Source organism: Pseudonaja textilis, chromosome 1 (assembly GCF_049901715.1).
Source record: "Pseudonaja textilis isolate UNSWEBS1 chromosome 1, rPseTex1.2, whole genome shotgun sequence".
NCBI classification, from domain to species: Eukaryota; Metazoa; Chordata; class Lepidosauria; order Squamata; family Elapidae; genus Pseudonaja; species Pseudonaja textilis.
In genome coordinates, this window is record NC_141990.1 from 289,325,382 (window position 1) to 289,352,000 (window position 26,619).

General features: G+C 34.4%; 1 protein-coding gene across 1 annotated transcript in view; it reads right to left on the bottom strand.

Annotated features, from left to right (window-relative positions):
* SEL1L (SEL1L adaptor subunit of SYVN1 ubiquitin ligase) overlaps positions 1-26,146 on the bottom strand; it is a 32,681-nt gene extending 6,535 nt beyond the window's left edge. Inside the window, exons 1-19 of the mRNA XM_026712712.2 lie at positions 26,017-26,146; positions 20,447-20,484; positions 19,689-19,908; positions 18,011-18,178; positions 16,649-16,754; positions 16,094-16,256; positions 14,344-14,397; positions 14,197-14,256; positions 13,748-13,829; positions 12,620-12,774; positions 9,973-10,029; positions 8,596-8,664; positions 6,973-7,050; positions 6,091-6,153; positions 5,530-5,617; positions 4,534-4,682; positions 2,849-3,014; positions 1,035-1,109; positions 436-608 (exon numbers count right to left, since the gene is read on the bottom strand). Of these exons, the coding sequence (XP_026568497.1) occupies positions 436-608; positions 1,035-1,109; positions 2,849-3,014; positions 4,534-4,682; positions 5,530-5,617; positions 6,091-6,153; positions 6,973-7,050; positions 8,596-8,664; positions 9,973-10,029; positions 12,620-12,774; positions 13,748-13,829; positions 14,197-14,256; positions 14,344-14,397; positions 16,094-16,256; positions 16,649-16,754; positions 18,011-18,178; positions 19,689-19,908; positions 20,447-20,484; positions 26,017-26,119 (2,067 nt within the window). The 5' untranslated portion in view covers positions 26,120-26,146. The remainder of the gene's footprint in view (positions 1-435; positions 609-1,034; positions 1,110-2,848; positions 3,015-4,533; positions 4,683-5,529; positions 5,618-6,090; positions 6,154-6,972; positions 7,051-8,595; positions 8,665-9,972; positions 10,030-12,619; positions 12,775-13,747; positions 13,830-14,196; positions 14,257-14,343; positions 14,398-16,093; positions 16,257-16,648; positions 16,755-18,010; positions 18,179-19,688; positions 19,909-20,446; positions 20,485-26,016) is intronic.
* Positions 26,147-26,619: the final 473 nt, after the last annotated feature.

Below are 26,619 nucleotides of genomic sequence, written 5' to 3' on the forward strand. Positions count from 1 at the left end.
AAACAGAGCTAACCAAATCATATGAATATGAATACAGGGAATCTCTTTTCTTCCTTTGGTGTATATCTCACAAAAATTACTTGCGTGTGTTAATGGGATAAAATTTAATATTGTTTTTTTATAATGCTTATGACAGTACAATAAAAAGTTAACAAGAACTTTGGAAATGATGGTTAGAAATTGTTATACCTTGTGATTTTGACTGCCATTACCATTTTGCAATTTTATCCATCAAAATAATCTCTACTTGAAGAATAATATAATAATTTGATTATTTTGTTCAAATGTCTGAAATGATTACTTGCAGAATCTTCTGAAGTTTGGTTGAAAACCATATATTTACTATACTCTTGTTTAAAAGCAGAGGATTCTGAAAGTCTTTTGAAACCTGTTTGTGTTATTCCAAAATATGGGAATAACTATGCACTTGCTTACCTGCTTAATCCCAAGTCCTTTTTCATGCATGTATCCTAGGTTGAACATGGCTTGGGCACTGTGCTGTTGCTCTGTTGCCAGGCGGTAATGAATAAATGCAGTCTCATAATCAACTTCGGTGCCAAAGCCGTAGAAATGATAATCGCCAAGTTTTAGTCTAGCAGCAGTGTAACCTATCAAGAAAATAAACTCTATGAAAGGACTTGTGAGTAATACTGCTTATTTTCCATTCCTTTCAAGATGTTCTAATTAATGTACAGACTTGTCCTGAAGACAGAATTTGTATCTGCCTCCAGTTCCTATTATTTAGAATGTGATTTCTAGGTTGAATTACTTCAAAAATGATGTTTTCACTTCAAATTGACTATGGCAACTAGTACAACGAGCATATGGATGCAGAAGCAGCCTCTGATACCCCAAATCTATCAAATATATTTAGATTCAGTTTTCTATTAAAAGATGTGACACATTTCAATCAAGATCTACTTTCAGCTGTTAAACAAGTACTACAACACTCCTTAGTATAATAAAAAAATCATCCATAACAGTTCAGTACTTGCTATTGCTAGGAAAGTGGACTAAATTCTGAAATGACTGACCTTGTGAGGCTGCTCTGTTCCAGTGTAATAAGGCTCTGGGATAGGTTTCATTCTCTTCTATTATGCTGGCTTCTTCTGTAGTGTGAGGAGAAAAAAGTGAGTCAGTAAAGGTCCAAGTTATTTCTTTTCCTTTCATTTAGTATTAATCATGTAACCCATTTTGCTGTTCTTCCAATGAGCAACACAAGAACAGGAGATGAACAGAACTTGAACCTGAATTACCTAAACATAGAATCAATACCCTTGCTTGCAAGCATGTTAACTAGTTGAGCGATTGTGGTCATCACTTAATTCCACAAAGTTAAAACCCAGTAAAATCAGAACTCACTAGTTGTCTCAGATGCCTGGACAGAGGATTTATCATCATCCTATTTTATTATGAGAAAAGGCCAAAAACCCAAAATAAAAATAATAGGCCCGAGTTTCATAAACTGAATTCTTGGATGGAGCAAATGTGGAAAGGGAAATTATTGAATATGTGACTGGAGAGTTATCTTGGTAAGGTTATGTAATTCTACTTAAGTAGTAACGAAAGTAAGTGAAATCTAATTTGGTTTCTGACTTCACCCTTAGGTCTCAACTGCCATTTAATGGTGAAATATAACTTTCAGCTTGGCAAAAGGTTGTGGATCCTGAATTTTAGGCATTTTGTCAAATGTATACAAAAACCAATTGCAATCCAGAAAATAATATTTTGGCACATCTGAAATACACACTGGATTTAAGAAGGAATACCACTCATTTCTACTCTAGTGAAGAAATGCAGAAATGCTTGTTCTTATACAAACTGTTTGTTGTCTGTGAATTTAATTTATATTAGCACTGCCTTGCTCATATAAGTCATGCAAAAACCATATCGCCACTGAAGTCATATATTGAGATTTTAGGTTATGAGATTAACTTTCATAAATTGAATGGGATAGAATGAATTTAGAAGCTGATGCAATATTAGATAACTGGCTAAACAGTTGTTGTTGTTTTTTTTGCAAATATAAAGTTATCTAAGCTACTTAAATTTGACCTAAAGGTTTACAGCACTAAATTTCAGCATTGCTAATAGACTATCTGCAAACATAACTATTAATTTTTGTTGCACGTAGGATGGTAGATACTGATAAGCAAAGAACAGAGGAGATGAATTCAAAAATATATGCATAGTAATTGATACCCTAATGTGTTTTGGATGAAATCTATTATTAAGGGGATAAGCAGAAAATTTACATTGGCTGAATCAGTTCAATAGAGTTTGCTATCTGTTAGCAATGTTAAACACCATCTGTTTATGTATTTTCAACCATTCACTATTCAGTACTGGGAAGAAGTATTAATAACTAACTCTTGGTTATTTTTATATAGTTAAAAGTCTACAAATTTATGTTATTCAATTTTATTAAAATAGAACTTGATTTATAATTAGTAATTGATGTATTAACATCATCTATATATATGCATATATACATAATTGAAAAAGGAAATAAGATGAATGTTTTCATTTTGAAATGGCATTTAAATAGAATTTTTCACTTGAGGCTAAGATTGTAATTGAGCAATCAAAGGGGGAAAAAAAAGAAATATTTATAGTTTATAGTTCTAGAGTACTAATTTCAGGATTCTACTGAATTTTTAATTTTTTTTCCATGGGGTTACGACTGTGTGGATTTATGCTTCGTTCATAATTCATATGAATATTACATTGATATATCACATGCATTTGTGCATAGGCAAAAACAGCTAAGCAAAAGTAAGAATTGGATGCTAAAAATTACCGTTGCATTATACTAGACCAATAACTCAAGGAACTATTTAATCCTTACTTTGATCAAGAATGAAAGCAGCATTGCTTTGTGCAACCTCATAGCCTTGTTCTGCCAAAAGGAGATACTGAACAACCGCAGAATTCGTATTGCCATCTTTATAGCTGTTGTAAGCAGTCATGAGTCTCTCAGACCAACGGCCCCGTTCACACACATTTTTAAACAGCTACAGGGGGAAAAAAAGGTAATTTTAATTGCTTTAGTGGTTATTTGGAAATATATTGTAGTTGTAGAAATAATTATCTTGTTCATAGATTCTCCACCAACGTTCAACAGTGATGCAAGAATGAGTAAGAATAATTCAAGCATTAGACAGAAAGATTATCAAACCTGTTTAAGAACTCACTCAACAGCACAAACTCCCAACAAATGTTTCTAGATTACATTAAATTTTATAGCATTGAACTTTTTCAGACAAGTTCCACAGGTTCATTCTTGAGAAGCCACCAAAGGTCCAGAGTTTGGTGCATTTAGGGAAGAAGAGCGAATAGATTTCATCAGTAGATGCTGCTGTTTTAGTAAGCTAATTCTGTTGTTTGAATTTCTCTTAGAATTCATCTTACTTTATGTGAAACTTTAAAGAACTTGGAATAGCTCATCTTAATAAGCTGGCTGAAATTTAAGCCTTTTGTTATCCAAATCAACAGCAGAGACTTCAAATTTCTAGGTTCTGTCATATCTCAAGACCTAAAATGGACACCTAACATCAAAAACGTCATCATAAAAGCACAACAAAGAATGTTCTTTCTGCGCCAACTCAGAAAGCTCAAACTGCCTAAGGAGCTGCTGATACAGTTCTACAGAGGAATTATTGAGTCTATCATCTGCACCTCTATAACTGTCCGGTTTGGTTCTGCAACCCAACAAGACAGACACAAACTTCAGAGGTTAATTAGGATTGCAGTAAAAACAATTGCTACCAACCTGCCTTCCATTGAGGACCTGTATCCTGTATGAGTCAAAAAGAGGGCTGTGAAAATATTTACAGACCCCCTCACATCCCGGACATACACTGTTTCAACTCCTACCCTCAAAACAATGCTACAGAGCACTGCACGCCAGAACAATTAAGACACAAGAACAGTTTTTTCCTAAATGCCATCACTCTTTTTTAAACAAATAACTCCCTCAACACTGTCCAACTACTTACAAAGTCTGAACTACTATTACTATTAATCTTCTCATCACTCCTTATCACCCATTCCCTCCCACTTGTAACTGTATAACTGTAACTTTGTTGCTTGTATACTTACAATTTATAATGACTGTTTCCGAGTATGATTTGATTGCTTATTTGTACCCTAAGACTATGTTATATCTTATTATTCTTGATGAATGTATCTTTTCTTTTTATGTACAGAGAGCACATGCACAAAGACAAATTCCTTGTGTGTCTAATCACACTTGGCCAATAAAGAATTCTTTCATTCAAATAGATGACTTCACTCTTTAAACAGAAAACTGTATTCTTCATAGAAAGCCAAGCCCTGCATTTCATTTGAATATATTCCAATTAAAGTATTTCCAAAGTAATACTAAATTATTTGAAACAGTTCATTGCCATTGTACATGCTTATGTGGCCCCAAAGATGACCCACCTTAACACAGCATTCAGAATTTCATTAAAACAAGTGCAACACTGTCTATTGATTGTCCCTGCATTTAGGAAAACAACCGATTCTTACCTCAACAGCAGTATGACAGGACCGCATGACTCCAGTGCCAGTGGCATGCATCTGTGCTAAATTGTAGAACGCCAGAATATGACCCCCTTGAGAAGCCAGGTTAAAATATTTATAGGCTTGCTTATAGTCTTTCTTGACACCAATGCCATCTACAAATAGAAAAGAATCAGCAGGAGTAATTGAACTGATGTCTTTTGATCTGTACACTCTAAATTTGATCAATGTTGCTATTTCATTTAGTTGACAATAATAAGATTCACCAGTTCAGTCTGAAATTAAAATACATAATACTAAATGAATTTATGAACCATTCAGTTTCCCATAATTTAATAATAAGTTTGATGCAAACCTGAAATCTTGCTTTCTGCTTGACATATTATATTTGGTGTCCTAACTTACAGTTCAACTTAAAAGAGCTCAGCTTCCTGATCCACTTCCTGGATCAATATAACCAAAAGCAGTAAAGTAAGACTTTAGGTCACCAAATAAAACTTGTCAATTTCAGTCTATGAAAATATGAATTGTGGCTTCCATTTGCTTTGTAATAATTTTCCCATACTATTTATGAATGAGTTTTATTCTTAATATCTTCATTAACTTCATAATCTGTCCAAAGAGTTTCATTTATTAGGCAGTTCAGAAATAAAATCGTACATAATATCCCTCAATTAGCTATACACTTATATTTATTTTTCCAATTGTGAAACAGAGATACACTCTGATCTGTTATTTAACATTATTTAAGGATACATGTTAAAAGATCAATAATACACAGGCAAAGGAAACTGATTCAACAGTGATACTTTTTAAAATGACATGCTTTAAAGATTAATAGCCTACATTATCGGCTATTTTTATGAGATGAAAGTTATAAATATTTCATTCTTAAAAAAGAAAACCAAACTCAATTATTCAATTACTTCCAACATCTTCCTATAAGAAAATGACATATCCAGTTCCAAAATGTAAATTCTGAATATAAGAAAGGTCTCTTACTATAGTACATGGAGCCCAGCTGAAGCTGTCCATCGACCCATCCTTGCTCTGCTGCCTTCTGGAAATATTTCAGGGCCAGCTCATAATTCTAAAGGGGAACACAGATGATGGAGGATCAGTCAGGATTCTACACTGAAGTACAGTAAAAATCTTCACTACAGTCCTAAATCTCTTTTATTATGTTTTAATGTGAACACATATATTGATTTTAAGTGATGAGTAAAATATGAAACTGACTATACATTTCATAGCTTCCATTTTCTTACACTTTCATTTGATCCTATGTTGTTCATTCTGCCAACTTTGCCACCCTCAAACATTCAAAATGTTCTTGGATACATTTCTTCTTTGCTACCTCTTATACTTGGAATTGTTTACCTGAACATTTCCACCCACCTAAAAGTATATTTTTTTCTAATTTCCATTTCAAATGGAACTTTACTTTGTATACATTTAAGTGTAATACAAAGGGCTATATAAACAATATGATTCTAATATTGCAAAACCACCCTCCTCTTTTTTTAACAGAGTTGTTACTGCCATTTTCCTAAGCAGACTTACCACTGGAACACCTCTTCCATATAAATAAGCCATTCCCAGACCACTCTGTCCTACTGGATTGCCCTGAAATACAAGAATGTGATTAAAATCTAACTCAAAACTAGTAACTTGTAAAGAGATGGGAAACAAATATTCCAATCCTGAAAAGAAGTTTTTAAGTTCAAAAAAATGTCATGTTTCCTAGGTTTTATTTTAATGTGTATTTGTTAAATTAGCAACCCCTTTTCCCAGGCTTGCCAATTATATTATTTGCAATGGGAAATTTAAAACTGTTTGAAAAACTTCTCCAAGCTCCCTGAGGTTAAATTCATGAAATGTTTTGAGTTTTTTCCATATAAAACATAAAATATGCAAGATACTGAATCAATGGGGCAGTTTTGCCTTGAGCAGAAGACAAACATTCTCTATTTTGTTCACTTCATTACTAAACTGAAGAATGTCCAATCTTAGCCTATCTTTAGTCCGGTAATATAACTATCATTAAAATAGTATGTCAGGACAAATTGGACATAAAGCCCTTGAAGAAAATAATCAAACTTGCACAAACAAATTATACTGTGTGGGACAAATGACAGACACCACGGTCACTCACATGTCTTACACACATGAGTAATCATCATGGGAAGACAACAGGAGAAACCACTTAACTGGTTTAGTAATTAATGTGGAAGGTCATAAATAGAGAGCATTGAACGTTTGTGATTTTTGAAAAAATCATTTTTTTATCTGGATTTTCTGAATATATCAGAAACAACAATTTTCCTCAAAAACAAATACATTATGTGTTTGTTGTGTGTAGAACACTTCATTTCAAAACGATTGGCTTCCAGAAATCCAGTTGTATACATTTGAGTTCTTGTAACCAAGATTTCAGCAACCTACCATGTCAGCAGCTTTCTTAAAGTACTGAAGAGCTGTTTCATTGCTTTGAGGTACAATATCACTTCCTTCTGAATACATCTATAAAAACAAAACATAACTTAAAGTTATTAAGAGTCTAATTTTATAAAAAAATATTTATTCTTTGGCATAAGATCTGGCCCATTTAACACAGAACTTCTTTTAATTATACTGAGATTAATAAAAACCATAATAATTTCATTTAAAAGTTGTTTAAATGTAAAACAATTTTGTATAATTGTTTTAGTTGATCAATGCATGTATCATTACAGGATCTTAGAAGAAAGATCCTTCTTTCGAGAGAAAGAACAGCCTATTGTCCTTTCAGCCAAGATTCCTTTTGGCTTGATCTAATGGAGATATCCAATAATGGACTAATATTCCCCTCTCATTCTGGAAGCAAGATTTGCATGATCCAGATTTGCCTCTAGGATCGGTTTTCCTAGTCTAACAACTTTTATTTTGTGACGGGAAAAAACAAGTGTATCTTGAAGGGTCCATTAAAAAAGAAAGAGAAGGGCGAAAAATCTCCTTTCAACCCATGTCTCAAAAACTAGAGTGAAGAAGAAACAGCATCTCTATATCTATGGACACTTTCCTGCAGTTGTTAAAGGTCAGCCAGCCATTGATATTTTAAGCTGTAATTCTGAATATCTGTCTCATCAAACTAATAGAATTCTACAATAAATGTGCAATATTCTTCTCTCAATTTAGTATGAGAAAGTATCCAATAATAAGATGTACCTAAGTAAATCTCAACTCTTGGGAAGTGGCTGAAAATACTATGGAGAAAAGTATGTCAGATTTTCTCCAGGAAAATTGTCTTAATCACAATTAGACAATGTGTGACTTATTTGGTAGACCAGTAAAATCTGAAGATACGTGAAGGTTTCTACCATAATAGCACCATAAAATTGACTCCTATGGTTAAATTAGCAGTCTTTTTCTAAATAAAGTAATCCTCTCAATCCTTTTTTAGAGTCTAAAAGAAATTATGAATAAAATTAAGTGTATAACGTTGATATTTCCATCCCAAACCGAGGGCCTAGATTATGCAAGTAAATTGTGAAAAGGTTGGGTTCCCCCATTTCATACCCTCATTACATAAATGGATAATTTATGCATATATAAAACCGTGAATGTGGGTTAAGTACAGAAATCTATTGTGTAGATTTTGTCCATTATATCTGGTTTTGTCCATTATACCTGAATTTTGATAAACTGAAGTACAGAGTTTAGTGTGAAGTTTTGAAGAGGGATCTTGACTATCTCCTGAATAATAATGTATGTGGCTCCTATAGTCAGGACAGATAGGATTTGTAATTTGTAATTATATTATTTTGGTTTACTTGGACTTTGTATAAAATACCAATTCTAGAAAAATGTTTATGGTAGCTAAAGCTATTCCCTAGATGGCCTAAGAAGGTTTAAGCCTTCTCTGTTGAAGTTATAATATCAGATACTGCTTTTCACAGGAATATTTAAATAGACAATCAGACTGACATTTAGCCACCTCTTATTTTCTACACCAATAAATCCTTTGACTGTAGTAGTAAAACAAAAGGTAATTTCCAAACACACAACTCAAAGACAATTGTGCCTTACCTTCCCCAAAAATGCCATTGCATGTGAGTTGCCAGCATTAGCTGCTTGGTTGAAGTATTCAAAAGCTCTCTGGAAGAGAAAAAGAGTAGAAATATAAATATGTGACAATAATTTTTAATATAACACCTGACATTCATTCGTTTAAAAATCTGCATTAGAGCAATAGATACTGTATACCAGTTTTATATACCTGAATATGCTAAAATGTGCAAATTCAATAATTATTTCACCTTTTACGTGCTAGGGCAGTATCGTTTGTTTGATAGCCTATCCATACCCTGGGTTATTTGAAAGCAATTCCACTGTGATAAATAGTGCTTAATTCCAAGTAGGCATATCTTCAATGCACAATTTTTGATCCATCAAAACCATGACTTGAAATCTTCCTTTTAATTAGCTGAAGAGTGTAAATTATGACTATTACACCATTTTACAACATGATTTTATGAACCCTTGGTATCAATTTAGCAAAGTAGGCCTGGCCAACACACTATGAGAATGAAGGATGTAGAGGAACAAGAAGGCATTATTCTATTTCAGAGGTATTATTTTTAAATGTTCTTCAATAGAAGCAATTCCTATTGGTACAGTAGCAATGCAAGGGGAATGAGAGCTGACAAGAAGCTGTTTGCTTTATTACTAACTATAAGTTTATAGTAAATAAATTTAATGGAATTATGTTAAACAATATATTTAAAGTTATCATCTTAGAACTGTATTATATTTTAAAAATATCTTAGTTTATTTTAGTTGCTTTACTGAGATTTTGATTGCATCATTCCAGTAGCATTTCTCAAATTTGATAGCTTTAAGACATGTAGTCTTCAACTTCCAGATTTCTGGGATTTAAGGTACATGTATCTTAAAGTTCCAAGGTTGAGAAACACTGCTTTACTTAATGTAGAATTTATTTATTAAATTTCTGGCCACAGGCATAGTCTATACCTCCTTATTTAATATCAAAATCGAATTAAACATTTTTTTTTCTCTTATGTGAATTGGTCATCTTGAATTCCTACCAGCATTATTAGTAACTTTTGCTGCTCATTCAAGCAAGTGAGCATCATCTTCTACCCTTCTGCATAAACTTTTCAACGTAAGTCCACACAGAACAAGTTGCAACGGGCAATATGGGATGTATTCGTGAGCTGCAGTAAATGCATGCTGATCAATGTCAGGTATGAAGTATGCAATACAAGACATTTGTAACTAACTGGAATTTGGCTCCTTGTGCATTGACCACACTGAACACTGAAATGCTTTCTAGATCTCTACTGTTACATTAAGAAGACAGCTCTTGCAATAAATAACTTTTCAATTACAATTTCATTTTACAAGTTAAATGTACCAACATCTTATGTATTGCACTACAGATACCTGATGGTTTTGCTCTACTCCTCTTCCTCCATGCAGGTGCAATTGTCCAAGTCCTACCTGCAACAGTAGTTCAAACATGTTATTCAGCTTCCTATCAAGAAAGCATGACGCATACTCTGAAGAAAAGGAGTATTAGAATGTACACAATAAAGGGACAACCTCCAAATCAAGAGGTGAAGAAAATATTTTAAAGAAAAACTGCCCTATTGCAATTTAAAAAAAAACCAGTAATTTCATCTCAGATTGATGAGATTCAATCCTTGCTAGGTTTTGTAGAAACTAATGGTGACAGGGCTTTGACACTGTCAGGTGGCAAATAAATGTAATAAATACATATCAGCCCAGGCTCTATCTCCTCAGATTGTTAATCAGGCTCTGCAAAAGGGTGCTTTAGAACAATCACTCATGAGACGCTTGTCACCAAATTCATCTTTTTTTCCTGAACTGTACTATAACTATGGCAAGCAGCCACACAATTGGGAGAAAAGATACAACTGCCTTAAATTGCCTCAAAGTACATGATCTTCCACTGTAATGAAGAACATTTTCCCCTCAGAGCACAGCCATGCATCCACATGAAATTACTCCCTGCATATTAAAAATTAATCAGAAAAAAAATCCTTACATTTATCCCAAACATCTAATTTTTTGCTGATTAACATTTCTTTATAACAATCCAAAACAATAAAAAGATGGGCAATGAGAACAAGGCAACACTCTGTACTCCAAAAGTAATCAAAAGCTGATGAGCAATACTGGTTGTTATCATGAGAGTTCTCTAATAATATTTCGTAAGGTATTGCTCATTACAGTGTTCTGAAATGTTAATTTGGAAATCATGTCTTTGCTAGCCTGTGTAAAATAATGCCATGCAACCACAGCTCACTATATTAAGTTTCAGGACAGAGAATGCGCAAATTAGTTTTAGCAAAAACTAAATCGAAATGACTCATAGAAGTACTCCTAGAATTTTGTAGAAAGGAAAGGAAAATACTCTCCCAGCTTTGTTTTGAAAATATAGTATGCTCTACAACCAACCAAGCTGCCTTTTAAAAAACTTTGGAGGAACTCACATTCTTTAAAAAGCTCCTTTAAAAAATGTTATATCTAAAGAGTGTAGTTGAGTATTCCCTAATTTGCCTTCTGATAAACTCTCACCATTCCAACAAATATGGGGGGGAATTAGATTAGTTCATGTTTTTATTCTTCAGTATCTTATCACCATTACTATCCTGCTTAACTGACATATACCCTATTATTTTCAAGACCCTTAGTTTGATCTGATTACTTGCATCATTCTCTCAGTAAGTGACTTTATTGTTGATTTTAAGAAGAGCCCTGTTATAAAATTCTAGGTTACCTGAAGAACCATCTCACCCTGCTAGGTCAGGAGCGGCCCACTCGTGCTGACAGAGAGGGCCTACCACGGATCCTATCAGTCAAAGTCTGGCTGTTGGATCCAGAAGAGCCTTCTTGCTATAGCACCTGCCTTCTGGAACATTCTATCCTCCCTTCCATGGGTGAGATCTGCTCCCACCTTCCGCTCCTTCCACAACAGCCTGAAAACCTGGCTCTGCAATTTGACTTGGGGACCCAATGTGGGAGTATCAAACTAGAGGTGGCTGTTAGATTGATAGCAAACCCCACCTCTCCTCCTGCATTCCCTGCTTCTCCCCGCTCATCTTTTAATCTTATATTATTGTATTTCATTGTTTATTTTGTTGTGTCATTATATTGTTATTGTTACCTTAACCTTTCTTTTCATTTCTGTTTTTCTGTTGTAAGCTGTCTACAGTAATCCCATGGTGATAGATGGCAAATAAATTTAACATATCAGCAAACAAATACAGGTAGTCCTCGTGTTACAACAGTGCATTTAATGATTCTTTAAAGATACAAAGGCACTGAAAAAAAGTAACTTTTGACCATTTTTTACATTTATCACTGTTGCAGCATTTCCATGGTCACTATCAAAATTCAGACGCTTGGCAACTGGCATGTATTTATGATGATTGCAGTATTCTGGGGTCATGTGATCACATTTTTTGCAACCTTTTGACAAATCAAATGGTGAATCAAAAGTGGGGAAGCCAGATTCACTTAACAACCATTTTACTAACTTAATAACTGCAGCAATTCACTTAACAATAGTGGCAAGAAAGATTGTGAAATGGGGCAAAATTCACTTAACTGTCTCAATTAGCAACAAAAATTTTGGGCTCAATTGTGATCGTAAGTCGAGAACTACCTATAAATTCACTTGTTTTGTTTCTGGAGATGGGCAGTCAGAGTGCTTCTCTCTGTTGCATTCCCATCTTTATTTCTCCTTCTTTCTGCTCCAGCTGTAAACTTTCAAGTGTCTCTTCTCTGTTTCCAGAGACTAAACTGCAAGAATGTACCTCCACTCACTAGCTAATCAGTAAATCAGCTGCAACTGTAAGTCTCACCCCTCAGACAGTGAAGAAAGCAAGCAAACACAATGCAATTGAAAGAATAAAACTTTTACTAATTAGGCAAAGAAGCCTTCTTCAGTGAAGCTATTCAACTCCAAAAACTGGCCAAATTCCTTATTCCTGTTCACTCAAGTCTAAATGGAGCTCCCTAACTCACCTTTCTCTTTGCCCTCTTAGTTTGACGGTTAAAGTACCTGTGCTTGAACATCTCCTTTTTCAGCCAAGAACTGATAGTATTGTATTAAATCTTCCTCCAACATTCCACTAGCCATTCCTGGATTTTCTATTTCATCTGGCAGACGAATTCTCTGAACCACTGTGCCTCCAGTCAGAGAGATATCACTAGCCACTAGAGAGAAAGAACAGGGCAGAAACATTTAATCTTATCTTTATATAATTCAAGATCTAGTGCATATCATACTTTTCATACACTGAATTACTGAAAGGAATCTTCACCTGTTCTAAATGCCCTTTAAATAACTGACACACACATATTTATAAGGAAACTTATGTTTTTCATTGTCATGTGATTCTGTGAAAGTATATAGAAATTGCTACAAGATGAAAAGTAGCCCCCCCTCAAGATTACCTCCAAATTATGGATAATTTCCACAAAGAAAAATGTTCTAGGGATTTGTAAATGAAATTTATAGGGGGAGGGGGGAAGAGAAAAAAAGTCTGGAATTTGTAAATTAAATTTGGGGGGGGGGGGAGACACAACACTACCATGGGACAACTAATTTAATAAGTTTGAAGAGGTTCTGGTTGCAATTTCTTTATATAAATATTTGTGGTGCCAGCTAGGTCTCCTAATAAGAGGGTTAAACAAAACCAATAAGTTAAAGCAAGAATACCCATTATTGCAAAAATAACAAGTAAACCTGCAATATCTAAGATAATATCGCATCAAAGAAAAACATTCATTATATGTTTGCAATTCTATTATTTCTTATGGAAAACTAAATAGCAGAATTCTGTTTGCATAAGATTTTTTCCCCCCTCTTCCCCAAATGTGCTGCAAGATATCTGAATGTTCCAGAGCAAATTTATACCATGTAAGGGATATTGAAATGTTCCCCCTTCTAGACCTTGTGACAAAATCTTTTATGTCAATTGAAACAAACATCAGATTCCAAGCTTCGCTTTTAGCATGAGCTGGTTACTAGCCATCATATAATCTATATAACCAACCACATTTCTATTTAAAGGGAATGAACTACTCCAGTTTAATGACACAAAATTATTCTGTGTATATATTAGCTAATGGAAATGTATAGATCTACCTCTCCATCTAACTGATGTATATAAATATATGTACATACCGTGGTTAGCTACTAGGCGATAATGCGTAAGTGCAGATTCACAGCTCTGAAGGACACCTATTCCAGCCCAGTACCGGTAGCCCTGGAAAGAAGCAACTTCTGTCATAAAGCAAGTACCGCTTTCTTACATTTGAAAATATTCAAAACAGACACAATGTGTTTTTGTTAAATCATTAGCAACATCTTGTTTCAATGAACTTCAGCATAGAATGCAGTAAGTAAAAACAATAAAACTGAGCAATTCCAAAACCTTATACATAAAATTACAATTACAATATTCCTTTCTAAAGGCCAATAAATGAATATCTCTTCAAGGTAAATTTCTGTTTTCATTGGGATAAATTCTCAATAAGTACAAAACATAGCTATAAAATGTAGAAGGCAAGACTGCTATCAGAATTTTGCTGTTTTGTATCATTACTTGTATGGTTGAAAAAAACTCTACTTACCAAAATCATGTGTGCTATTAAATTTCCTCCAAGAGCACCGAAAGTATAATAAACTAATGCCTACAAAAACAAAGTGCAGCTAATTAATTGTATTGTTCTCAATGGCATACTAACAGAAACAGACAAAAGATGGCGGCTTTGCATTACCTTCGCCTGGCTGGAATCAACACCAAGACCGGAAGCATATAGAAATCCAAGAGCCTGAAAGAAACATTTTTAAAAATGGCATTTTTACAAGATTACTTTCATTAGGTATGTTTTCAGAATCCAAATTGAATAGATAATAGCATTATATCCATATAAAAGGTGAACTAGTACCACCACACAATTCAGAGGAAACCATTCCATCTGACCTTTTTTTTTTTTTTTTGGCATAGTGTGTGAGCTGCGATGATGATGGAGAAGTCCATAACAAGTGCCACACAGATAATTCCTGTGTGATTTTTTTTTAAAAAAAAGACCACAGAAATCTGCATGGCAGGTTTTGTTTTGAAACAGATACAGAAAATTTGACACAAAATAGCAACAGCAATAGAATAGCACTTAAAACTTATATACTGCTTCATAGTGCTTTACAGCCGTCTCTAAGCGATGTTACAGAATCAGCACATTGCCCCAAACAATCTAGGTCCTCATTTTTCCAACCTTGAAAGGATGGAAGGCTGAGTTAACCTTGAGCTGGTCAGAATCCTGGCAGTCGGTAGAATTAGCTTGCAATGCTGCATTCTAACTCGTGCACCCCCACAGCTTTTGTAAGGAATCCCCCTTATATCTCCTTCATGAATAATTTTATGTGTTTATTTAGTGGTGCTAATACACTGCTCTAATGTAAAAGATATATTGGGATATTATAATTTTACTTAATTGCAAATGTCAATAAACAATACAAAAACAAGCAGTAGAATAGAGTACTACCTTGCTTGGGGCCAGTTATCTGCAAGGCCATCACTTATTCAAAATGAAATTTGTTCACCAAGAAGTGCTTATAGAGAATGCTTACTGACAGTCCCCATTATGACAGGACTGCAGGAGCTCCACTCCTATAAAATGCCCTCTTCTCAATATAAGATCAGCACCTGAACTTTTAGTATTCAGGAAACTTTAAACAAGTTTTTCTAATATGAATTTAAAACACAGACACAAGTGTTTAGACACACCTGGGTGTAATACTAGATTTTTCTTGAAGATACTTGAGACTATGTTTTATGAGAAGATGATAATTTATTATTTATTAAACCTGTATGGAATCTGACTCTTAATGACTCTGGGTCACTTGATTTCACAGTTTTATGCAGAAATATTAGCAGTATCTGAAACATCTAAAGTATTGCCCATATTGTATTACAATGTGTTTTGGATGATTTCAGATCTAGTCTTTTTTAATAAAGTATATTGCAAGGCTAATAGTTTTTGGCTACAATTCTTGGATAAAATGTTGGAATTTTTCACGTTAACAGATCAATGTCTTAAAATAATAATCCATTTTGTATAATCTTAAGATAAAAACAATGCAACTTTCAAAATGCTTATTAAAAATAGAAACTGTTTAAAGGGGGCTAGCTATCAATCTATGTTGGAAATATAACATATGAAATTGGTTTGTTTCCTTATTGTTCCTTTAGACTTTGTAAGTTAATGAATATAATTTTATATATGACTATGATAATGATCTATCACTATTGTTGTATGTACACTGAGAGTTTATGCACCAGAAATTCCTTGTGTCTAATCACACTTGACCAATGAAGAATTCTAATTTTATATAGATGAATTTTATATAGATGAATATGATTTAAAAAGTGAGCATACTTTTCAATTATATACAACCTCCTGCTTCAAAACTTTTCATAATAAGAATGACAGATCTATGGACCTTGAGAAAAAAAGTTATACATACTGTTTGACCTTTAGGAGATCCTTCTTCAGTCAGTTTCTCGAACAGTTCTTTAGCTGATTGAATATTTTGTTTCAAGTAGTCACCAAACAATAATGTGTAAGACACTCTTTCCATTGCCTTAGTATGATTCATGTCAGCTGCTCTCAAAAAATACTGATAAGCCCTTAAAGAAGAAAACATGCATGCTGTTATTCTTATTTTTATTGCTGGGGTGGAATTGAAATGCCAAAGTTATTTTTTTCCAGTTTGTTAGGTGGGGTGGTTATGACAAAAAATATGTATTGAACCTACCAAATCTTTAATAATTTGGGGAGCAGGAAGCCACATCATGCTAGTGATGTGGGCTTGGGGGCTTATTGATTCGCAGAAATAGGCACTTGTCTACTTCTATCTTAAGTTTTAACTAATAGGTAGCATTTATCTGATAAGCTGTATCTTGTAAAATACATTTGCTGAATACAGTACTGGCAGAAACTGACATATAGGTGTCATTATTAAAGGCTATTGATATCCTTCAATCCAGGAGATATGAGCTACAGAAAGAAGACAACTCACTCTTTCTTCTGGGCCTTTTTCCTGCTCTCATTAAGAATTTTCATCCCTGTTTGGTAAACATCTTCCGCTTCCTGCATTTGTTTTCTCTTATGAGACTCCTCTTCAGCTAATAAAAAGATTTTTAAAAAGGTTAATTAATACTCACTACAATGTTGATCATTTTATCCTGAGACCATGTATAACAGGCTTTTTTGTTAAACTATTGTGTTTTGCCATTTTTCTTATACTGTGGCAAGCAAATTACTAAAGGCTCTGGAAAAAAACCCAATCATATATTAAAATAGAATATATCTATTATAGATTGATTGTATTCTTAGAAGTCAGTCTTCATTATACATTTGATGATTTTTTTATTTAAAAAAGCAGTATTTTTTAATTTAAAAAAGCAGTGTTTTTTTAAAATGTAACCCCCCCCCCCCATACAGTTATTAGGGGATATGCAAGGCATTTTGTGGTATTTTTAGAGCAAAAATATTGAAACATACTCCCCCCCCACCCTCCAAATGAGCTGTTTGGAGCACTTCCCAAGTTCCAAACCATCCTATTTTATACTGAAAACACATTTTGCATAGAAATCAGAATATTTTATGAAATTTTATATCTGACAGATTTTTAAAGTAAACATTCTGTGTAACTGCTACATTTTTAATTTAAAATAAATGGAAATTAAGCTTTGATTAACTCTATTGATAGAAATCTGTCTAGTGATCAGCGAGTTTTGTATTTCAGCATAGAAAATAGATCATATTACCCAGAACGATATATTATTTTAAGCAAAAAGCTGACCAAGTAGTTGAAATCATGAATAAAGTTTAAAAAAATGCTTCTTTATGTTTATTGTTTATTCAGGATTATTCTTCTATAGTTTCCAAAGCTTTGTAAGTGTGTGGATAAAATATTCACATATTCAAATTACCCATAGATTGCTTTTTTTCTGAAGCATTAACTGTATTAAATGCCAGCATCTGAACTTTAAATCTAAGTTCTGCTATGAAAAACCAAGCGCATGAGTAATGTATTAAAAGTTCTAAAATAGAAAAAGTAAAAATTGAGCAGGGAGTTAATAGCCACATGTACAACGTTAGGTTAAAGAAAGAAAGGGAGTTATTTCATTTCGCTGCTTAATTTAACTCCTGCAAAAATATAAAAGGCATGTTTTTCGGTCCTGAAAAATACCTTTGGGAGATCTGCTTGTAAGCAATACTTGTATTGGCAACAGCTCCCATGCTAATAGTATGCATTTATCAGAATGTACAAACACAATTTTTCACATTCATTTGTATCTGTCTCTTACTGAATGACATCCATTAATTTAAATTCATGAAGTCTGAAAACTGCATTTCTTACAAAAGCCATACTTACTTTCACAAAACCCCCACTTTTGATCAGTCTTGTAGTCATAGGTTGTGGCACACCATAGTCTCCCATCTTCTCTCCCATCTGCAGTACATTCAGAGTATTCTTTCTCCATAAAGAGAAAGGGGAACCGACATAACTCACCATCTGCAGTTCCTCCAATAGCTGTCAAAACTAAAACAAACAACCCATTTGAAACACCCTGAAGTTAAAATGCCTACCAAGTCAGTAACTGTTGGTAAATGTTAAGTTTTATTTCTTACAGCTTTCCTATGTAAATATATACATTTTAAGGCATTTCAGGGAGCTTATAAACATTTTCATCATAATGGATATGCAGATTCAGAAGAACAAGAAATTGAAATAGATAACAGAATCACATATGAATTGTCAAAAATTTTGCCAGTCAGAAAATTCTCTACAGAACGAAATGCATGAAAAATTATCCCCAGGTTGTATAGCTGAAAGCCAACACTAAAGTCATAAAATCTAATCAATTAAGAGAAAATAAACACAATGAAATTGTCTAATTCAATTATTTAAGGTAGAATCTGATTAAATCTGTTGATACAGTACTCATGTTCATTTTAATGCTGCAATATTTATGTAATAATTTACTGTTAGTCTTTAAACTTAATTAAAAATGGATTAGGATTTGAGAAGAATATGATCTCTTTACAAGATGAAATGCTATTTTGAAATTTACATAAAACTAGGAAATGCAACTTGACGTGGCATTTGAAGAGAACTGAAGTCAGAGAGTATGTGCTACATCTATGATACAGCACTGAAAGAGAGCAAGAATCACTTTATGCTTTCTTTCAGTGTTATAATTAGATGTGTGAAAAGTTTCATAATGATTAAGGACTTCAGATGTTCCTTTCCTTAATTTTTCAAAATATTTGATCTTAAAATCTATTGGGACATTTCAAATTGCAAATGCTTATTGTATCATAAAGATTGTCTGCTTATATTCAAATAAAACTATATGCTAACTAAGTACAATAATAGCTTATCTGTAACTCTTTCTCTACCATATGCATTGCAGAGACAGATTCCTACAAGCTAAGATTCAAATAATCCACTTTATGATTTAGAATTATATGTGAATTCAGATAGAGTTCTAATCAACAAACAAAATTCAAGGATTTATTGCACTGAAACACAAGATATCATGAAAGAAAGATACCACTTCTTTCTTTCAAAATACATATTGCAATTCCTATTCAGATTTGCTTCTCGTCTTATTTTTCTTGATTAATGTTCTGAAACCTGCCCCCCTTGTCTACCAGTAATTCCTGCGCAAGTGAACAGCATAGCTGTCTTTTCAGATAACCTATTAGGAAAGATAAGCATGCAGTGATGCAAATTAATTCAGAATAAGGTTTATTCCCACAAAAAGCTGTAGGCAAATATTTTAAAAGCTCTCATCCTGCGGCTGAACCATAATTGACTCAAAACAGCCTACAGAACTCAGAGCTCAGCAGTTTGTTTAGGGTTAGAAACAAAGCATTTTCCATTTTGTAAGTAGTCTTGTTTTCAGTGCATTAATGCATACAGTTGCCTATTTTTAAGTCCAAGTTCTCATATATACTGACTAATCATATCTGAGAACTCTCTTTGACAAACTTGCTTTCATTGAATAATGTTACTATGAGATATACTATATAACCCACACAATCACCTGCTTTTTCTGCTTCTACTTCTTCCAAGTCTTTATTTAATAAGGCAGACAATTCTAAAGAGCTTAAGCGCTCCATAGTCCTTTCCTTGTCCTCTTCTCCAAAACCATCTCCATCTTCAGCTAGAGCCTCTGGATCTTCAGAATCAATAAAGATCTGACCTGCTACCACTTGGGCTCCTGCTGAATGATCTTTGACTTGTTCTTCAGAAGGCAAGGTTGACTACAAAATAAATAGGGGGAAAAAACATAGTTTTTGTTATGAAATACAGCAAAGTTGGTGTTTCTATTTTATGACAATTGCATGCAAGAAGTCAAAAGACACAAATAACCTTTAGGATAATGTAAACTACTTTGTTACAGATTCCAATTTATTACATTTTCTTCCAGAATCTGTTTTTTGTTTTAAAAATATGTCTATTCTCTACTACCAGCAACATTGCTTTCATTATATCTCATTAGATATGACTTCCACCAGCTTCAACCAATGCAGCTAATGGACAGTGCAACCAATAGTCTCACTGGAAATTAGCTGACAATATTTCCCATTTTAATTCTGAAATGACCTGCGTGGAAATAATTAAATAATCTAAGATTTTTCAAATTATAATCACCGAAATAAAAATAATTTTCTCTCATTTAAGGTTTTATTCATCCATGAAACTTAGTTAAAGAATTTTTCATGGTAATTATATATTGTACTAAAAATTCATAGCAATTCTCCACTATGAGAAAGGAATACCAGACAAAAGACTAGTCACCTTTGATTCAAAAGACTCCTCTTGAGCAGCTTCTTCATCTACAAAATTAAAGAGGATGATTTTAACAGTAAAATTTGTGAATAAATCTTGTTCTTAACAAGTGGCATTAATTTTATCTCAAAGCTTCTGATGATAAATACGCAACTATTAACCTACACTTATGACATTACTTCATGCATAAATGCAATATGTACCCAAAGTTGTATAATGATGTGCTTGAGATACACCAAGAAATGAATGTATATGTAATTATAATTCATAGGTTATTTGCAAATCAATAATCCAAATCAGGAAGGATTATAAAGCATAGGTCGTCTTTAGTGAAAAAATGAACGGTAGATATATTTCTTATTACTTCTTTCCTTCACCAGTAACTAAAAATATCACAGGACTATCTAGAATAGTGGCAATTGGAACAGAAAATACAGATTGTTTCATTAAAGAAAGAAATCTTACATTTGCAAAAGGCAATCTGGAATTAACTATGTAAATAAAATAGAGTTTAAAGATAAACTGCTCAATCTAATTCAATCAGTTATTCCAAATTAGTCAATATGCTAAAAACGTATAAAAGATATTAAATTTTTCCTTCTCTTGCTGTAAGATGCGAGTTTACTTCTTTATTTTGAATAGTCATCAAGCACCGACACATTGCAATAACAACGTGACTGATATTTATTTCTATTTACAGTATGTCTATTTTAAATTTTTTAGATCAGCTAGAATCCTTAGGCAGGAGGGAAAAATGCTTTAGACGAAACAGAAGTAATATAAGAAAATAAAATAGTGATACATGGAAAGAGCCAAAAATAAGGAACTGAATGGAGCAGAGACAGGAGGTCTTCTAATTGGAGCTTCACACAGCAAAGTTTATAAATAAAAGAAAAAAATCTATAATACATTTTGATCAATGTTGTAATACAGAAAATAGATTAGAAATCACTCTTTAAGAACTAATGTTTCATAAAATTTCCAGGCTAGTAATATAGACTCTAACTTGATTTATTCAGAAAAAGCAGCATATTTAGCATCTGTAATGAGAAAATCATTGTAATTAGTATCAAAAAGACGGTGATATCACTTGAAAAAATTCAAATAAAAAGCAGATACTAATATTTAGTGATCACGATAAATCACAAGGTGTCTGTTTATCTTAGTATTATGTGTGCAATATACTATTTTAATCTAAACCCATTAAACTATCAAACCAATAAATGTATTGAAATGATTTGTATCTTTAAAGTGAAGCAAATTGGCTGTATTTCATTCTCATTGCATCATGTTAACATCTCTCTGAAGGAACAAGCTCTATATTAAGTTGCAGGCAAACACATTGTTAACTGTCAGCAGATAAGATGTTCTTTCCAAAGCAATGTATCATAAGGAAAACAGGTTCTGTTTGTTTAGCTGTCTTTTCCTTTTCAGCTGGTAAAGATTTTGTAGAAAAAATGCCAGCAAAGAAGTCTTAGCCTAGGTTCATTATATTTCAAGGACTCAACAAAAAATAAGTAGATTTTAAAAATCAGAAACCCTGTTGGGGTAAATAGTCAGGTTTGGTTTTTTAAAAGCTTATGCTGAGTGTATATTAAAATACAGGCACATGCTAATTATTGATTCCCATGAGAAAAAAATAAGGATTATTAACAATTCCATATCAATTAACTGAATTGTTTTTCTAATATGAAAACTCAGAGTTTGCCAAAGATGTGACTCGTGTTATTCAGAATGGTTCCATTCCAACATAAAAGTACAGTCAATAACACTGCAATTTACAAGACTTTGAGTCTTGGAAAATTATATCCAAAGCCTATTCCATTCTCTTCTTTTTGTTAGAAATTCTTCAACAGTGATTTTATGTGCAATCTACTGATATTTACAAATGGATCAATTTAGTCACATGGCTTCAAATGGCTTCCTCGTGTCCTTTCACTGATGCCACTTGGTTCTCCTACCATAGTTATTCTGTTCTGAGAGTTTCTTCCTAATCTCAGCTTCTCAATTGCATTGCTGGATGTTAATATTGAATGAGAGCTCTGATTGGGCTAATTTCCTCCATAACCAACTGAGCAAGTACCTCTCATCAAGGTGACTGGTTACTGTAACAAGTCTTTTGCCACAGGTGACCTATCACATGTTCTTTCTCATGCACAAAAGTTTGTGACATGCAACAAGTAATAAAAAAACTAGTGTAAAACCAAAGCTAAGCAAAAAATCTTTCTATATATTGTATACTGGGGTCTCACCTCTATTTGTCCATGGTAAATATGTAAAACTACTGATAATGAGACATTCAAACAGGGCACCTGTAGTAATTTCTACAAACCCATCAGCTAAATTAAAGCACACAAACAAAAAAAAGTTATACTTTTTTAGAAAGTATCTGGTAGGATATTAATCCAGGAACAAACTAGAAATTGCAAATAATGTTCAGTTAACTGCAGAAAAAACCCTTAGAAATAAAAACAATTGATCCATGATATTAATATAATTTTCAGCAAACTTTAGAGAAGTTTCCCCAGGTAATGGTGATAAACATGTTGGACTAGGATGGATTCAAGTCTACTCCCAGCAATGGAATACTCTGACTTTGAACTGAATACAATCTCTCAACCTGCTCCACAAGGCCATTATGGTAAAAATAGTCCTAGGTGGGCCATCTTGAGCTTCCAGAAGGAAAGGAAAAGCAAGAGGTAAATCTAATTGGGGGGGGGGGCAGGGGGGGAATGATCTTTTTATACTTTTAAGAATCCTGCAATACGGCCAATTCCGAAGTTAAAATCTAGAAATCTGCAGGACAATAACTTAACAGAAGGATGCTTCAATGATTTCCTATACCACAAAATATTATATCCCCAACATTAAAGTAAATCTAATGTTCAGGAACCTAGTAAGTCTGGAATAGGATTTTTTTTAGTTCTGTATATCCATGAGCCCAGAAATGTTTTCCATGGCAATGTTAATAAAGCTGGCAATGACCTATACTTAAAAGTAGAGCCAATGATCTTGAAATAATCCAATCCTATTTGTAGAAATTCCTCAATACCTTGGTTTTTAGGTATGAATAAAAGATAAATTAGTCAACATTTTGACTGAAACATTAAATTTTACTAGGGCAGTTAATTTTTAATGGTAGAATTATCTGCTTTATTCCCTTAGTCAAACCCGTTAACTGACTTTACAATCTCAGCTATTAAAGTACAATGGGAACAAGGCAGAATAGAAGTAATCATATATACAGAATCCATGTAATTATAAGTAAAAGTTATATGGGAATATGGCAGTGGCTTCCTAATTGGATGTCCAATTCAGCTATCCAGGCAATTGCCTCTGGTGCTGCTTCATGAAGATCTTCTAGGGAACCAAAGAATACATGTCACGGGAAATCTTGCACAATAAGTTTAATAGTATGTGTATCACCACAATCACAACAAGGGGAATTTTTCCATTCCCACTTATACAGGGCTGTGGCACTTCTTCCAGTATCACATCTAATTCTGATCAATTTTGATCAGATAAAGCAATGCAGGACAAAATCAGATGATTTGGTAGAGGGATCACTATTGGTCAGGCCACAAGAAGGTACCTTATACCATTCCTCTCTCCAGGCATTCTTGGGAATAATAATATAAATCCATCTCTACTGCTTTTCTTTTTACATATTATGACAACTTTCTCAGACATTCAAGGCAGTGGATGTCCATTAATACCATGAACCTCCCTATCTGCTGATTTGCTTCATTGCTTACTTCATTGCTAATTTCATTTATTCATTTATATATTTCAACTCCTTCCTATTCCACACTGCAGAAATGAGCTCATATATTTCACAAAACAATAAGCATCACCATCTGGCATCTTGTGCTTTCCAGAGCATTCTGGCTACCCAGACAATGAATATAGATTTCTAGAGTAGAGAAATATCAAGGAAAAGCTTTGGGAGGTATGGCAAACTAATCTTTGAAAAAGACAGATAACTGAAGAACCATCAAGGACAAGATAGGAGCTTTACCCAATGTAATACAGGATGGATGCTCCTCATGAGATGACAGCAGGATCGCAATCTCCCACAGGTTGGAGTACCAGGAGAGGAAAGGCTCAACCATCATGCTCACAGCCACTATGGGGTTTTTTAAAGGACACTGACTTTGCTAACCTCACCTTCTAGTCACTTTCAGAAGTGACTGCTTATTTAACTATCTTAAGGCTATTAGAGAACTGAAAAACTACCTGATGAGGTTAGTCATTTTTGAACAGAAGAAAATGTAACCATACATTAAAAAACTTAAAACATAGGAAATAAACAGCAAAAGTAATAGATTTTTATCTAAGAAAGTAATAAATTAAGGGTTTAGGCAAATTTGGAATATTGTGCCTGTTACTCTGAAAATGATTACACTAAAACAGCTTTTTGTGGGAATTTTTTGTGTTTGTAACCTTATGGGAAGGCAAAGAGATATCAAATTTGCATATTATTGTGATGAAGTTTGGAAGTCATTCCTTTATATATTTCTCCCCCCCCCCAACTTTTCCTCTATTTCTCTTTCTAAGTTTAGTTTGTAACAATATAATGTAATAATCAGTAAATATTTGGTAGAAGCTTTTGAAATTTTGATAATGTAACATATTACAATAAATTAGTATGGGGGGGGGGTTTGTTATCAAGAAATGGCTTTTCAAATGTGTTATCAAGAAATTACTTTTCAAAAGACAAATGTGTACCTTATCAGCAAAATATGAGAACATGTCTGGTACAATGCGTTTTAATGTGCATTAATGGCTTCAGCTGCAGACATAGATCATATTTACAAGCTTGCGCGGGCAAAAAGGAAATCATAGTCACCACCTTGAGTTTTTATAAGATGGGATATAACAAGTGCCAAACACCTATTATTTATGCACTTGTTTAGGTATTTGTAGACTTGTACAGTATGTTATGGGGGGGACGGAGTCAAAACCTTTAACATTTAGTAAAGCCCTTAATAAACACACCTTTCCATTCCTCCTTTAGCAGATCATTCCCCGTTGTGCTCTACAAAAAGCCCCCCCCACACACACCTTACAACAGGTGTTGGGGGAGTATCTCTTTTCTGCTCTGGGGTAACCCCCCCCAGGTCTTAGCTTTACATAAATTGCAGAGCAAGTGCCTTTAAACACAAAGGGGCCCATACGAAGATTTATTCCTCCGCCCTGGATTAACTGGATGTTCGCCGCCTTGAGTTACTTATAAAAACGACAAAGGAGAGATATGAATTTAAAAAAAACCCGATTAGATATAGTACTGAAGTGAGGGGCTGCAAATGCTAAACGTAAAAGCTAAAAGAGAGGCTAAACTGCGATGATTATATACCCTTTCTGGGAGGTTGGGGAGAAAGGACCACTAAAAGCAACTATTTATTCCAACGCAGTTGACCCGGTTCTCGACTGGCCGCCTCTCTTACCCCTACTGGCTTTCGGCCTTCTGCTTCACCCCCATCTCTCCCACCCCGCCGCCGCCCTCTCAATCAGGGTCTCCCCTCGCAAACTCGCCCCCCGTCCACAAAGCAAGGCCCACCGGAAACGCTCGTACTGACCGGCAGCAGCCAAGCTGATGGACGCTAGCAACAGGAACAGCGGCAACCCCACCGCCGCCCGTGGCAGGAACCACCGTGGCCCAGCCCGCGACAAAACACCCATCCCGCTGAAGACGAAAGCGACTCCGCCGCGGCGCTACGAGAAAACCCGGAGAGCTGCCTCCTGCGCTCCGTCCCTCAGCCGCCTGACGGCCAATCAGGGCACCCGCTCCGGCGCTTCCAATAGCGGCTCGACGCTGGAGACGACGTGTTTTCATTGGCTCGCGTGTTTTCTGACATGGCCTCTCTGAATTGGCCGGTAAAGACTCCGTTGCCAATGGCGGAGCGACGCGTCAATGTCAGTCTCGCGGCCAATCAAAAGCCGGAGAGGCGGGCGACCTATTAAGACACTTCTGAGCTCTGGTTATTGAGGAATTACAAACGCGGAAGGAAAGGAGAGGGGAGGATTAACGGCTGTCATTGCAGGATGCAAGGATTCCCTCACGTGGGAGTCTGTTGGGATTTAAAAGTTTTATTCTGCAAGGAAAGAGGGGTGTAGACTAGTGTTCTGTCAAACGCAGAACTTTTAAGTGGTGCGGACTTCCAGAATTCCCCATTTAGCAA